Source organism: Papio anubis, chromosome 4 (assembly GCF_008728515.1).
Source record: "Papio anubis isolate 15944 chromosome 4, Panubis1.0, whole genome shotgun sequence".
Taxonomy (NCBI): Eukaryota; Metazoa; Chordata; class Mammalia; order Primates; family Cercopithecidae; genus Papio; species Papio anubis.
Window position 1 is genome coordinate 57,381,565 of NC_044979.1, and position 16,683 is coordinate 57,398,247.

General features: G+C 36.1%; 1 protein-coding gene across 10 annotated transcripts in view; it reads right to left on the reverse strand.

Moving 5' to 3' along the window:
• Positions 1 to 16,683, reverse strand: part of LOC101024293 (membrane-associated guanylate kinase, WW and PDZ domain-containing protein 2) — a 1,445,327-nt gene that overhangs the window by 481,285 nt on the left and 947,359 nt on the right. For all 10 annotated transcript variants that reach the window (XM_031665959.1, XM_031665957.1, XM_031665955.1 and 7 more), the window contains one exon: positions 4,697 to 4,912. In XM_031665959.1, the coding sequence (XP_031521819.1) occupies positions 4,697 to 4,912 (216 nt within the window). The remainder of the gene's footprint in view (positions 1 to 4,696; positions 4,913 to 16,683) is intronic.

Below are 16,683 nucleotides of genomic sequence, written 5' to 3' on the forward strand. Positions count from 1 at the left end.
AGAGTTTAAGTGAAATGTATTGCATTTAAGTTGCAGAAGTAATGCTTAGGTGATACTGTCCAGTGGGCATTAGTTAGAAATATACCTTAAACACAGGAGAGCAGGGAAGGATGCAGATAAATCTATAGAATTTGAAGCCATGGGGCTGATATCAACTCTAACAAGATAAACAGAAAGATGAAAATATCTAAATATAGGTGACGTTGATGTTAAGGTTTCCAGGGGATATAAATTTTAAATATCGGTTCAAAAACAATCTGTAAGCTGATGTAAGGATGCACCATACTTGTCTTTAAATCTAACATCACTGCTGTGAGTCTAGTAAACGACAAATACAATGGAATACAATGTAGACTAAATCCTCTAAGCTGCAGGATTGCAATTTACTTTGGAGAGGTCAGAAGTCCCTTTGTCCTTGGCATGGTTAACAGTTCTGGGAAATGTGTTGGAGAGCGGATGAGTTCAGGTATTACTAGATCCAAATCTCAACTCTGCCAGTAAATAAACTTTTACTTTAATTACAAAATTTCAGTATTTCATTCATAAAATAAGTATAGAATTATTATGGGACTAGAGTTAATATATGTATTATATGCCCGGTCCATTGTTTGTATCCATTAGAGGAGAGTGGCCATTATTATTTATTTTTATTTTCCTAATTTTTTATTATTGACAAGGATAAAACTATATATCTAAGGATAGAATTGTATCGATTTCCATTACCAAGGCAATGTACGACAGAGAGATGTTTCTGTCCTGACACTGAAAAATCATTATATGGTTTTCCTAGGTGCCATGGGCTAACTCTATGCGTCTGGTCTAATTTTGAGCAGAAGGAAAGAACACTCAGTAAAATAAACATTCACATGTCATGTGAATTTTGATAACACTGATAATGTTAGCAGAACTGGATAACTTATATATCTAAAGGTGGTCACTGACTTTATATAGATAAGGTCTGGGAGAAAGAAAACTGCAGTTTAAGTATAATCTCTAGTTCAAAGGAGAAAAGATGAAAAAAAATAGGTATTAGATATAAACCGAGGAATCACAACTTTACTTGATTAAAGTTTTGGTTAAGTATATATGAAGCCAAATATTGGTAGATTTGATGCTTATATATGCACAGAATTTTAAAAACTAGGAATTTTTTATACCCACAGAGGGATGTAAGTTCATTGTACATGAGTTCAAGAAATAAAAGCAATATGAAGTTTTTGGTAACTAGAAATTTACAATACCACTTTGAAAGATATACAGGTAAAATAGTGGTTATATTTCTATATATCACTAAGAAATATATTTATGCTTGTATTTTGTTATATAAGACTCAGGATAGCATGGCAGCCAGACATACGGGTTGTGGACCAAAATTTCCTATATATGAACTCCAGTTACTAGCCAAAGTATCTCAGTTTCCTAATCTGTAAAGTAGTACCTAGTTAATGGAAGAGTTAAGATAGTTAAATGAACTAATACCTATAATGAGGTTAGGCTGCTCCTAACACATGGTAAGCATTCAAAAGAAGGGAACTATTTCATTACTTATTACTATTATCAAAATTCCTTTGTAATGGAACAATATTACCTCAATATGCTTTTATATTCTCCAAATGTACCTTATTGATTATAATATTTATGCTCTGAATTGAAGTCTGATAAATTACTACTATAGTTAGTTGATATAGGACAGTATTAACTAAAATTTAAGTGACATGTTTTTCTCTCTCTTTTTTTGTTTGTTTGAGATGAGGTCTCACTTTGTTGCCCAGGCTGAAGTGCAGTGGCACCATCATGGCTCACTGCAACCTTGACCTCCTTGGCCTCAGGCGATTCTCCCACCTCAGCCTCCCAAGAACCTGGGACTACAGGTGTGTGCCACCATGCTTGGCTAATTTGTGTGTGTGTGTGTGTTTTGCAGAGATGGGGTTTCGCCATGTTGCCCAGGCTGGTCTCAAACTCCTATGAAATTGATCCACCTGCCTCGACCTCCCAAAGTGCTGGAATTATAGGCACGAGCCTCGACCCCTGGCCAGGAACATGTTTCTCAGTCTTCTTTGAAATCTCCTGTATCTGCTGAATGTGAAGAATGTGAAGAACACGAAAGCAGGGCAGAGACACTGTGCCAAAAAAAAAAAAAAAAAAAAAAAAAAACCAAAAAACCCAATGTGATGAGGTTCAAAAGGTGAAGAGTTGGAAAATGTGTATCAGAGGAGGTCAAAGAAATTCCTAAAGTCTCTACTCAATAAACATAAAGAAAAACAAAGACATTTCAAAGACCAGGATTGTCAAAGGACTTCTAATAATGGATGATGGACCATATTTTGGTTTAAGACTGTTCCGCTCATTTTTGAACAGTGGGTGAAGGGCTGCCTGATTTGTATATCTCTCGTCTCCCCATAACAGGAAAGAAAAGCATAGTATAAGGGCAACTTGTCCAGCAGGCTTATTTACAGAGCCACTGTTGGCAGCATCCATTGACTGTCTTGAAAACCTAGAGTTGGCTAACAGTTCTTCTCTACTATCATCATGCTGAGGAATCCAGAGACAGTCATATGGCTAGGGCTGATCAAGAAGAGTTCAGTTTTATCCAGTTTTTCTGGGGGTGATGAAGACCTCTTAACCATAAAAGCACATCATCTTTATGCTTAAGGTACGAATAGAAGGAAATTTTGCTTTCTAGATTCAGTAAGCCCCATAATTAAACAAGTTTCTGGTTTAAAAGTCTGTGGATCAAGAATGTTTCATTTTATTTGCCCTACACAGATAAGAAATGAAATAGGGATCAGTGATCCTGGTTTAGCAGGAATATACTTTTTACACTTTTAACCACAAGATGTTAAACAGTAAGAAATTTTGCAAATGTTATCTGACCCCAGCCTTTGCTTCTTTTTTGGTTACTGCTTCAACCCAGCTGAGTTGTTCGACTTCTCACATCAAAGATCAGCTAAGAAAACTATGTACTATCGATTTAATTCACATGTAATTACATAATTAAAAGCAAATATTTTGACACAGATACTTCAGAATCAAAAAAGAGGAAGGTATCTAATTGGTTGAAAATTGCCACATCATTTCATAGGAGACAAGTTACATTACTTATAGTGATTTTTAGCATTTGTATCTAGAAATCAATGATGCTAGAGTCAGTGGATATATTTTAACTCACATATATTAATGGAGGAGGTTGCCCTCCTCTGAGTAATCAAGATAAAAGCACCTTAGGTTTTCTACCATGATTAGCACAGATTCAATTTTTGATCTCCTTATGTTCATATTATGTTCAATGAAGAACACTTTTATATGCATTTTGAAAAAGGAAGATAAAAAGTAAGCTTATGAAGTTTTTCCTTGATAAAAGTAACAGCATGAAAATTCAAATACTGTATTAGTAGAGAAACAGTACAATAAACATGAAAATATAGACATCAAAGTGGTACTAAGAAATATCTTAAGAATAGTATGTATGAAAGGTACACATGCTAACAGTTTTTTAAAAGCTTTAAACATGGACTTTAGATTTTTTCAATGCCCACTGCTATGCTACCATTAAAAAATAAAAAATAAAATGAAATTTTGGTAACTTACTCCAACAGGCTACCAAAATGCCATAGTTTTGTTGTTGTTTCGGTAATATTTATGAATAATTTTATTTTAAAAACTATTTCTGATGCTCTATTAATAAGAATGAGAAAAATGCAAATCCATACTTTGCACAAGCACATTTTATATTTGTGTCTAATTCTTTTGAGACAGAGTCTTGCTCTGTTGTCCAGGCTGGAGTACAGTGGCATGATCTGGGCTCACCACAAGCTCCGCCTCCCAGATTCACGCCATTCTCCTGCCTCAGCCTCCCGAGTAGCTGGGATTAGAGGCGCCCGCCACCACGCCTGGCTAATATTTTTGTGTTTTTAGTAGAGACAGGATTTCACCGTGTTAGCGAGGATGGTCTCGATCTCCTGACTTTGTGATCCGCCCACCTTGGCCTCCCAAAGTGCTGGGATTACAGGTGTGAGCCACTGCGCCTGGCCTATTTGTGTCTAATTCTTTACATATGTGGTATAATGATCATAAATCAAAGGCACGGCTATTATTTTCCTTGTTCAAGGGTAGTGGCTTCAAATTGTTAATGTATAAAGATATATTCTTCATGTTTCCAGACCAGGTGGTAAGGAAAAAGAAACAAATATATGGGCATCCTGTAGTTGTAGCGATTTTGAAAATTGTATTCATTGATGTTGTAAACTAAATCACATGACATAACCTCTACTGACAGAACTGCAAGCATAGCAAGATTTCTAAGAATAGATTTTCTCTAATATTAACAAAGACCTCAAAACTTTACACAACCATATATAAGACTCGTAATATCTTACAGAGGTTTCAATCATTCACTACATTGCTACTAATATTATATAATTGAAATAAAAAATTAAAGTAGTTGGAAGAATACGACAAAAATTTTTTTGGTATATTCTTTCAACTCCTTTAATTCCATGTCCTTTCCATTTGATATCATAATCTTCTCTCTTTGAAGATAATTATAATAATTTACATGTGAACACATAGATGTAAGAAATACATATGTGTGTGTATATATATATCTTACTATGTATCTATATATATATCTATGTGTACATATATATCTTAGATCTAAAACAGATTTATGAACCCATAAAAAATGTAAATGACTAACCTGGTGTTACTACTACTCCATTTCCATTGACCACAGGCCTCTCTTCCTCTTCCTCCTCGGGAGGCTCTATACTGGCTTTCTCCATGTTGCTCACTGATTTATTCCTCTTCCTTTTTCCTTCAGCACTTGGAGTGGCTCCTGGAAGTATCTGGTCTGTTACATTTAACAATAATGGTGCTGGTTCTGCTGGCGGCTTTGGGGTACCGTAGTAATTGTCTGCAAACAATACCAAAACATTCTTGGAGTTAAATATTTCTTCTGTGTACATAATTTGTGAAGAATGGAAATTATATTAACAATCATATTAACACATATTTATCCTATTTTATATGTACATACATAGACACATACATATATATATGGTTTTCTATCTATGTGTCTCTCTATATACATATTTGTTCCTTCTGTTGTATTGGACTTTAATGCTTAGACATATAGATCAATCTTCATTCTCATCTTTGTGCCAAACCAAAATATAGTCTTATGTGTTATTCCCAAGTGGTACGTAATTTTAAAATTATCCAAATTTTTATAACCAGACTTGATTATAATCTTTAAAAAAATAAGTATGTTAAGAGTACAGGTAATTTTTTTTGTAGTGGGGGCATCTCACACTATTCTGGAAAGGCAAAGCATGTTCTGCTATTCTGTAGCTTTCAAAGGATTATGGCTATTTCCTTGATGTGCACAGCATCCTGCCTAGAGCTGTATCCCTGTGCCAGTCTAGTGGTTCCCATGGCTGCTAACAGTGGGCCTGCTGCTCTATTCACTCTTCAGATTACCACAGCTTTTTTTTTTTGCCCACAGCTCCATTACCTGAGATACGGAATCATCTGTTTCACCCATCCATCTGCAGCACTTTTTTGAAAAGAGAATCATTCTTATTTATTCCCACATTAAAACCTAGCATATAATAATCATGGAATAAATGTTTATTAAGTGACCATCTTTATTATTTCATTTTATTGAGACAGAGTCTCGCTCTGTTGCCCAGACTGGAGGGCAATGGTGCAATCTTGGCTCACTGATACCTCCCGCCTCTTAGATTTGAGCAATTCTCACGCCTCAGCCTCCCGAGTAGCTCAGACTACAGGCATGTACCACCATGTCTGGCTGATTTTTGTATTTTTAGTAGAGATGGGGTTTTGCCATTTTGCCCAGGCTGATCTCAAACTCCTGACCTCAAGTGATCCACTTCCTCGGACACCCAAAGTGCTGGGATTACAGGCATGAGCCACTGCACCCAGCTGTGAACATCTTTGTATGTTCAAGGTAAAACACTTTATTTAAAATATCCCAAAATTTTGATTGGTAAAGAACAGAGGTAGTGTTTTTTTGAAATCAATCTTACAGCACCAACTTCGAACCTATATCAGTGTTTTCAGTTAATTGAGTAATTTATGCACTTATTTGCTCATTCATTCATTAAAATCTTTATTGGTACTAAGTTATGCACGCAGGCACTCCAGTATGTTTGAGAGAAAAAAGATGAATAGAATAGAATCCTTGTCTTCCAAGATGCTCAACAGTCTAGTAAGGGAGACCAAATCTGATGTCAAACAGAAAAGCATTATAACAGGAAATAGGAGTAAGCACTGCAATGGAGGAGATATACATAAGGAAGGAAGCACACCTCACTGCAAAGGCCACTAAACACATGTGGGAAAAAGGTGTGCTGTGAAAGGAACAACCGTTAACCAGAAGACATAGAATTTAGGCTTGGCTTTTCTATATAACTAAAAGCAAGTTACTTAACCTCTGTAAGGCTCAATTTCTTCATCTGTAAGTGGGGAAGAGCAATAATTGTTCTAATCACCTGTGTTCTGGGCTGCAAAAAACCACAACCTACTCAAGTTAAATGTGAGAGAGATGTGCTATATGAATATATAAGATGGCTAGTTGCGGGATATGTTCGTCTGTTCTCTCGCTGCTATACAGAATTGCCGGAAACTGGATAATTTAGAAAGAAAAGAGGTTTAATTGACTCACATTTTCAGATGGCTGGGGAGGCCTCAGGAAACGTACAATCATGGCAAAAGGAGAAGCAAACCCCTTCTTCACAAGGCAGCAGGAGGGACAATGAACACAGGAGGAACTACCAAATACTTATAAAACTATCAGATCTCATGAGAACTCACTCACTATCGTGAGAACAGGATGGGGGAAACTGCCCCCATGATTCAATTACCTCCACCTGGTCTCTCTCTTGACATGTGGGGATTATGGGGATTACAATTCAAGATGAGATTTTTGGTGGGACACAGCCAAGCCATGTCAAGAAGAAAGGCCAACAAACCATGAGAAAAAATAGCAGAAACAAAGGTGTCTACTCCAGACACTTATGTTGCCTTTGATAACCCTGAAATCTCCAGATGGTTCTACCGCCAAAGGGACAACGCACAGTGCAAACTGCCTCCATGAGAATGGGCTCCAAACTGTCCTCAGCTGCTCTGATTTGCTCATTTCTAGGGAAAATCCCAGGCAGGATCATCTCATTGGCTGAGCCTCCATCACATGAGAGCACTTGGGCTGCCAAGGAAATGGAAGAGATGTGCACTCTCCTTCGATTTCAGTAGAGGGACTGGGAGGTAGAACTCTACTGAGAGGTGAAGCGGGCTGTGCTTCTGGGATGGGTGGGGACTTAAATAACTTTTCTAACTAAAGGACTGTAAATGCACCAATCAGCACTCTGTGTCTAGTTGAAGGTTTGTAAACGCACCAATCAGCACTCTGTAAAAACGGACCAATCAGCACTCTGTAAAATGGACCAATCAGTACTCTGTAAAACGGACCAATCAGGTCTCTGTAAAATGAACCAATCAGCAGGATGGGGGTGGGGGGCGGCAAACAAGGGAATAAAAGTGGGCCAGCGGAGCCAGCAGCTGCAAGCTGGTCGGGTGCCTGAAAGCTTTGTGTTTTCGCCTTTTGCAGTAAATCTTGCTGCTGCTCACTCTTTGGGTCTGCATTACCTTTATGAACTGTAACACTCACTGGGAGGGTCCCTGGCTTCATTCTTGAAGTCAGTAAGACCAAGAACCCCACAAGAAGGAACCAATTCTGGACACACTACCATCCACCCATTTTATCTTGGGGGCTCTCCAGGTAGAAAGGGCCTCCCCCGGGTAGAAAGGGCCTCGGAATGCTGGCAGGTAGAAATGACAAATCTCCACTCCATTTGCCCTCTCACTGGGTTGTTGTGAAGATGAAGTAAGAATGTATGAGAAAGAGCTTTATAAAAAAACTAAAAATTGCAGTGGTTTTAACGGCAGTGTAAACTTCATGCTGGCATAAAGTGAGCAAATATTCTGAAGGCTAGCTGTGCCAATAATGCCATTGCTCATCACTATAGATACTCACAGTAAGAGAATAATGCAAGAAAAAAAATTAGGTTGTAAAGTGGTTCTTATCCACATACTATAAGTATACAACTTTTTTCTTTTACAGTCTGCAAAGTGGATAATGTACACTTTGCTAATGTTACTATCTAATTTGATTTACAGCATTTAAAATGAATCAGACCTCTATATGTACCAGACAAATTCTGAGCAAACAAAAATGAAGAGTTGCTCCCTAGAGTCAATGAACTTTTATATTTCAGCATTCCTAAAGGCTAACACAGCTTTAGTTGTGTTGCTATGTTGCTATGCTTTCTATAGGATCTCAACACATACTACTTATAAGCATAATGTAAAACTAACCTATGCATACTCAATAAATGATACATGATTTTAAAGTAGTATTCTAATATCTTTAATACCTTTAATATATAGTACTAAGAAAAATGGTTCACACTTCAGTGATTTTCTTTTCTCCTATTTGTCTTGTCAATTTTAAATTTCCCTGAAGTAAAAAAGCCTTTTATTAATTAGATATAAATGATTTTATGTGATTTGATTTTGCACAGGCTAAAATCAAATACTAAATAACAGATCCTGCTAAATTTATATTACTAATTACACCTATTGGTATATGATGTGACTAGAAATTATACAGCAATATTCTATTTCTATAAGTGTGTTTATGAAATTACATCAGATTAAATTTTATTTGTAAAAATATGAAGCATTAGTTAAGACATTAAGATTATTGGCAATACTAGCAATATAAAGGAAACACATAAATAATCCATACTCTTACTACACTTGACAAATACAATTCATAGAGAATAAGCTACCCTAAGCCAACATTTTTATCTCATTGCATAATAACTAGGAAACCAGAAATACCTAGACCAATGGCTGAAGAATTAGCCAAGCAGTCAGGCAGCTACCTCATTGAACTGACTCCCTGATATAAATGCATTCAAATAAATGTATCAACGATAAAATGTGCCTTTTAGGTAACATACTAGTATGTTTTCAGAAAAAAATAAATATCCTTACTGTTTCAAAATACAATTAGGAAAAATTGTTCCCTTAAAGATGAAGTGCTTATATGCATAGTGCCTGGATGTAGAAAATCTAAAATTAAAACAGACAAACAAAACCTCCACAAACCCACAACAGTATGGTGTAATGCATAAATCCTAGTGAGATAAACCTGACTTTGAATCCTGTGTCCTCTAATCTCACTACCTCTTTACATCCCTAAATCAATTCAGTTAAAGTGGGAATGTGGGGCTATAAGATGACCACAGTCACAAAAGCAACTATAACTATTACTACTGCTAGTATGTGCATGTAGATATGTGCGTGTAGTCCCACCTACTCAGGAGGCTGAGACAGGAGAATCACTTGAACCTGGGAGGCGGAGGGTGCAGTCAGCCGAAATTGCGCCACTGCACTCCAGCCTGGCAACAGGGCAAGACACCATCTCAAAAAAGAAAAAAGAAAAGAAACGTTTTCCAAAAATTTGAATAAAGAGAATAGCCCATTGTCAATAATTTATTTTATAATAAAAACATTTAATAAATTCCCATTTACACAGGACACTCATACAATGTATTGCAAAGGGAGAGGGACTAAAACAGATTACGAACTAAACCTGCCAGGCAAAGTCCTTGCAAAACCTAATCCCTTACCCATTTTAAGGCAGACCTGTCCCTAGGTCATCTGAAAGCAATGAGAATAGCTTTCTAAGTAACTTTTCATGTACTGTACTTGAAACCATCATGGAATTATTCTTCTGCTTTCTCTGTAGTCAACTGACCTTTGCATAAAATTTGTATTTTAAGTTTCTAAAGTGATGATTTTACCTTTCTTCTGGTTCCTCCCAGATTTTTTCACATTGATTTAGTGGTAAGGCTAACAGGAAAAACAGGAATACGGAACAATTTCAACGAATTTTAAACTGCTTCCTTTTTTGTACCCCCAGTCTTCAGTGAATGGTAATAGACACCAAAATATTATTTTCTGAGATGCATCATATTCTTTACGCTTTTAAATCCCAGTATTATGACAAGAAATAGGAAAGACACTAAAAACCAATTTTAGGTATGAGGAAATGTAAAAATGCAAGTAGCAGATACTTTGAAACACTTTCATTTACTTCTAACACCGTTTATCTTTTAACAAGACCAGTTTTCATGATGGAAACATATCATTTGTTATTTAGTTTATTTGGCTTTTAAAGTTGTAGATTCAGATGCTTACTCTGTTGTTTCAGTCCTTTTGGTGTATAATAATATGTGTAGGTTTTATATCAAATAACCATAGATCCTTCCACATGGCTCCCAAGTGGAGATGGGTTTTACGAAGGTAATAAATATACTTGTTTTCAAGATACCACACAGATTAAGGTCATGACTTCTATTCCTCCCAAATATTCTCAAATCCTTTTTTCCCATTTTGGTAAATGGAAAGAATGAATTTTGGATAGTGGTTCAGTAGAAGAAAGATGATTGCTTGCAGGACCAATGGGGCATGCAAATAGCACAGCTCATCAATGGGATTCCCAGAGAGCTTGAGGATATGTCTTCGTGTTGGAAACAATATGTGGCAAACTTGAAATGGTTGCGAATCATATTTGTTTTTACAGTTTTATAAATGAAGCAAATAGTTTGATGCTTGGCCTCCTTAATAGCACCGCAAAAATTGACTCTGACATTAAACAGAGAAAAGATTTAGAGTTCCAACTGATCATAATTATGTTAGAAAACTTGCCAGATTGTATGTAAACAATCATTTTATACACATCAGAGATTTAGAGGTATATTAATATAAATAGATAAATCATAAAGGATCCCAAATTCAAGCTTTAAGACATGTTTAACATATTAAACAAGAGATAGTAATGAGTTAAAACTATTACCAAAAATCATTCTAACTCGTGTCACCCATGGCAAAAGAATCACAGTCATATGGCTATAGTTAGTAAATTAGAAATTTTGTAAATATAAAGTGAAGTGAGTAAATATAACCCAGAAAATATTCTACTTTTCTAAATTTGGATTTTCTACCAGAAAATAAGATAGAAATTCTTATTGCAGAATTCTTTTGTCAACCAATTTTTGAAATTCTTTTTGTAAGCATCTCTGATGCTTACACTTGGTTCTGAAAAAACCAAAAATGTATCATTTCCTCATCATGTCAAATGTAGTTAGCAGCTTGAAACCAAGATGCAGAAACTCCCTGACCTCGAAAGATAATGTCTTTTTCTTTTGTGGTGAAAAAGTGTTACTCTTACATGTGTCAGAAATAAGTATAAGTATTGATGACAAAATAAGCATTTTATACTGAACAGTAAATTGCTGAATTTTTAGAAATTCAGTGTTTAAGTGACTTTCAGAAAGTCCACAACTGTACAAAAAGTGGGAATGTTTCTTTTTTTTCATACATGGAATTGAATTATTCTTAACAAGTCCCACCTAAGAATTTAAAATTTGTTGTAAATTAAATTAATGCTGGTTTCACAATGTAATCTCCAATGACATACATCTTGAATTTACTGTATTATTCACCAGTGCTCTCCAGAAAGTCATGCAGATAGTTCAATTTGACTAACATTTCCTGACACTTGTTTGCAAGTCCTCAGAGGTCATTCTGACTGAATATTCATTTATTCACGTTAGCTAATATAGACAGGCACAGGATAAATCTTTGCTAAATGTATGTCCACAGACTGGCTAGGGAAGGTGGTTTGCTCATGGAAAGGAAATTGGACACTCTTTCTTTCACTGACTCTTCTCTTCAGGTGTTATCAGAGTAGCTCAGAACATTTCCCACCTGCACCAGATAGCAGACGGAAAGAAATTATAAAGAAGTCACATATGATTTGTTGATGTCAAATATACACCTGTTTCCAAAAGAAGACATCTGAACATTTATAACTATAACATAAACTTTAAATTCACGAGTATATCCCATTTAAACAATGTATTAAATCCCTTAGAATAGCACTATCTAGTAAAAATGGAATGCAAGCCACAAATATGAGCCACATATATGTAATTTAATCTTTTTGTTTTTCATTTTCTTTTCCTTGCTAAAGGAGATGGGGATTTTTATTTATTTATTTATTTATTTATTTATTTATTTATTTATTTATTTTTATTTATTTATTTTCAGGGACATGGTCCCACTATGTTGCCCAGGCTGGTCTCAAACTCCTAGCTTCAAGCCATCCTCCTACCTTTGGTCTCCCAAAGCACTGAGTTTACAGGCATGAGCCACCACACCTGACCAATCATCTTAAAATTTTCTAGGTAGCCACATTAAAAAAAAAATGTGAAAGTAATTTTAATATTTTTCTTTACCCAATATATCCAAAATATTGTAATTTTAATACATAATCAATAAAAAGTTACTGTGGTATTTTATTATTTTAATACTACGTCTTCAATTTCCAGTGTACAGTTTACATTTACAGCACACCTTAATTGGGACAAGCCCCATTTCACATATTTTATAGCCATATGTTACTAGCAGCTACTATACTGGACAGCATAGCCTTAGATAATCCCTTTCATCAAATACCATTTTAAATTACTGTATTGTCACCTGAGTAACTCATTTTTCTCACGAACAATAAGCTGAACATCTCTGTTGTAAATAACTGAGAAAACTGAGTAAACACCAAAACATAATAACAACTGTAGGTGACAATGTGTCAATGATATTTCTCTTGTTTGATTGCTTTAGTCCATTGAGTACCTGTAAAATGTTATTAAGCATCTAACAGATGTTCATGTCTTAGCAACACTCTCTCATTCTGCTTCCTAATCATCTATTTTATCACTTTATCTTAACTTGAAATACTCGTTTTTAACTTTATTATTAAGATATAGGATAGAAGGTGAAAAAAAAGAATGACTGTTTGAGGTAAATAAGCATGGACTTGTGTGAGGACCCTGTTCTTGTGTTCAGGGATAGGACTGAAGCGCCCTCTTTATAATAATTAGTCATAACTCACTAATGACTAATTAGAGGGATTGTTGACTCATGGCAGTAGTGTGGGAACAGACAATATTCCTAGTCATCCTTTCCTCTCTTGTATTTTCCCTGTAACTCCCTCTCACTTTGATCCCCCATGGTGTTCAGTACCCAGTGCCTCATGCTTCTCTTTTCATTAGGCTCCTACTTTCACACCTCATGCTCATAACAATTCCAATTTTCTTTTCTTCTGGACACATGATATGTGTCCCATTTCCAATTTCCTTTCAGTCTTGCCAAATGACTGGATTACTACTCTGATAAACTAAACTAAGATGTCAAGGATTAAAATCGGCTTAAGAGGCTCCATATGATACCTGCATTTTAATTAGAGTTAAAACTCTAATCCAAAAGGTTAATCTTAAAATTTGGGAAATAACTAGTCAACCACTGGAAGAACTTATTTTTCAGAAGAGCCTTTGGTGCTCCTCAAATCACAGTAGAGGTGTTATCCTTGGTAGTCAGGACTCCTGGCAGGGTAGATATGATGACCCTGCTCCTTCAGGGAACTCAAGCAAAATGCAGATGCAAAGATATTTGGAAAACAGTACTGAATAAAAAATAACTTTAGTATAATTCCAGCTAGTGACAAACTTATAAGTCTACCTTTTGGAATGGAAACCTTTTGCAATTGTATTATTAATGTAATTATTAAGTTGTTGTTTTTTTTTTTTTTGAGACAGAGTCTCACTCCGTCACCAGGCTGGAGTACAGCGGCATGATCTTGGCTCACTGCAATCTCTACCTCCCAGGTTCAAGTTATTCTCCTGCCTCAGCCTCCCAAGTAACTGGGGCTACAAGGCGCACACCTCCACGTCCAGCTAATTTTTGTGTATTTAGTAGAGACGGGGTTTCACTATGTTGGCTAGCATGGTCTTGATCTCTTGACCTTGTGATCCCCCCACTTTGGCCTCCCAAAGTGCTGGGATTACAGGCGTGAGCCACTGCGCCCGACCTTGTTTAAGATTTTTAAGTGTCTAGTGAGCTCAATGCTTAAGAGACAATCCCTTCGTGGCTCAGTAAATAAGAAAATGAAAGTGAAATTTTGACAAATTTGTAGATCGGCATTTGTACAAAGCTCAACAGATTCTTGTGACAGTCATCTTAATTAAATTTTTTCTTCAAAAATTGATAAAGAAAACGGAACCTTTCAAAGACAACATGATTTTTCTCACACAACATTTATAGCTTGTCGTATAACTTCCTTCTCCCAATGTGCTATCAATTGTGATACTATAAAATTACTAAGAAATTAGGAGACCTCTACAACTATTTTTGGTCACTGTCTTGTAAATACAATACCCAGGAAAATTTCTCATTAATCTTAATCTGATTGTTGGTTAATGATTAAAGAAATTTGCCAAATACCAAATCTCTAACCCTCAGTTGCTAATAAGTCAGAAAAACAATAAAAAAGAAATTTCATTTCTCCTTGAAGAGTTTGGTTACTAGATTTTCCCCAGCTGTCTTGACACGGTAAGAGCTCTGACACAGAGTCACTGGATCTGGGTTCTAAACAGGGTTCTACCACTAACCTCCTAAATGACTGGGAACTGGGCAGCAAACTCCCCTCAACCTCAGATTCCTCACTGTGAAAATACAGAATTAGGACATATCTCTAAAATACTCCTCACCTCCAAAATTCTGTAACAAAAAATTTAAAGGATGCAAGGACAACAGGTTTTATTTCTTTTTCATCATATTAGAAAGCCCTGAATTGATAATGAATAGAGAATAACAATAAACTAAAGCCAACAGTTTCACTTACTTGAGAACCTGGATGCATTTGCTTTCATGACATAAATGTGGAAAACTGTCATTTGACTGTATCTTTATATGTCTTTGCACAGTCCCTTCTGGGAAAGTGGTTGTGGTTGCAGAGTGTTTCTATTTTTATTCCAAGCCTTTCATTTGCATCCATCCCTGTTGGTGAATTAGAGAGTCCCTAAGTATATCTCCCATAGGATGTAGACTATGATTACTTTGTGGAAGGTCATATATAAAGCACTTCGACTTTCTATTTTAGTCTATGTGATACTTTAAAATTGACTGACTTTTTTGGAGTTGACATTTTCATTGTAATCACCTTGTGATCTGTGGGACACAAACATAAAGCCTACATGTTAGATTATAGTTAACGTTAGCAGCAATTTAGATGTAAGTAGTACTAACGCATAAGTCAGAAAAACAACGAACAAACCAAAGAGCTTAAGAAGGTTTTCTTTAGCTTTTTGGTATATAACCCTAGGCTTTGACTGCATGATGCTAGCATGTCTTACTTAACCTGGATTTTCTTTTACCTCTGAATCAATATGCAAAGAAAACTCTGTCTGAACTATCGGCATTTTATATTTAAAACTCTGGAAATCAACTACTAATTCTTTAAAGGTGTATATTTTACTGAGGTATGCCTCTTCTACTCATCACATTTTTACATTATAACTTGGCCTTTCATACCACCCTTCAAATTATATAGCAAATTATGAAGTGTCACAAATAAGAGTTTATTTGGAAAACCTGTTGAATTACTGAGAAATGAGCAAAGTAGGGAAATAAATGTGTGGGTCAAAAAGACCAGAAAATAAATAGGGAGAAGAAAAGTAAGGACAAGGAGGCATTGGAGAAAGATGAGGAAAATAGATGATGAAGAGGAGAACACGAAAGAGGAAGAAGAGAAGTGTCATGTGCAATTTCATGAAGTTGTAAGGTTCCAGTGTAATCTCTGAGGTGACATTTTGGCCCAAAGCCACACACATAAGGTCATCTGTGATGACCTGGTATCTGAGAAGATGCTAGAGCTGCACTATCCAATATGGCAGCCATTTGTTACATCTAGCTGTTGAGGACTTGAAATGTGGCTAATTTGAGTTGAGATGTGCTGTCAATATAAATTGTACACTAGCTCTTAGTACCACAAAAGAAGTAAAATATATTAGTAATCATTTTTACATTGATTATTTGTCAAAATGGTAATATCTTCCATCTCACTTCCTGGGCTAGTTCTTCTGAAAAAAAGTAAGACTCAACAAGTAGTCAACTACTAGTAAGTAATGACGTCCATAACTCATAAGAGTGAGTGAAGGTGAGGAGTCGTCAACTCAAGGATCCAGGACAATAGACACTTGATAGGCGAGAAATTCAGTCAGAAAGAGTATTAAGGGCCACAAGGGGGGTTGAGCTGCTTATTGGCTAACCAAGCCAATGGCAGCTGAGTGATGTGCAGAGGGGAAGGTTATCATACATCTAATCATCTTGTCATTCATGGAGCAAGCATTTACTGATAGCCTATTATTTGCCAGACACACGTTAACTCAAGGAACAGTGGTGAACGAAATAAGCACAGTTCTCTTTGAAGCTTACCTTCTACTGAGGGAGATAAATATTAATAGAAAAATCACAGAAATACAAAATTATAAACTCTGACAAGAGCTGAAAAGGTCAAGTGGTGGTGTTTTGAGAACTCCAAGAAGAGTTCAAGTTAGCCTTTTTAAGAAAAAAATAGAGAGCTGGGCACGGTGGCTCACGCCTATAATCCCAGCACTTTGGGAGGCCAAGGTGGGCAGATCACGAGGTCAGGAGATCGAGACCATCCTGGCTAACATGGTGAAACCCCGTCTC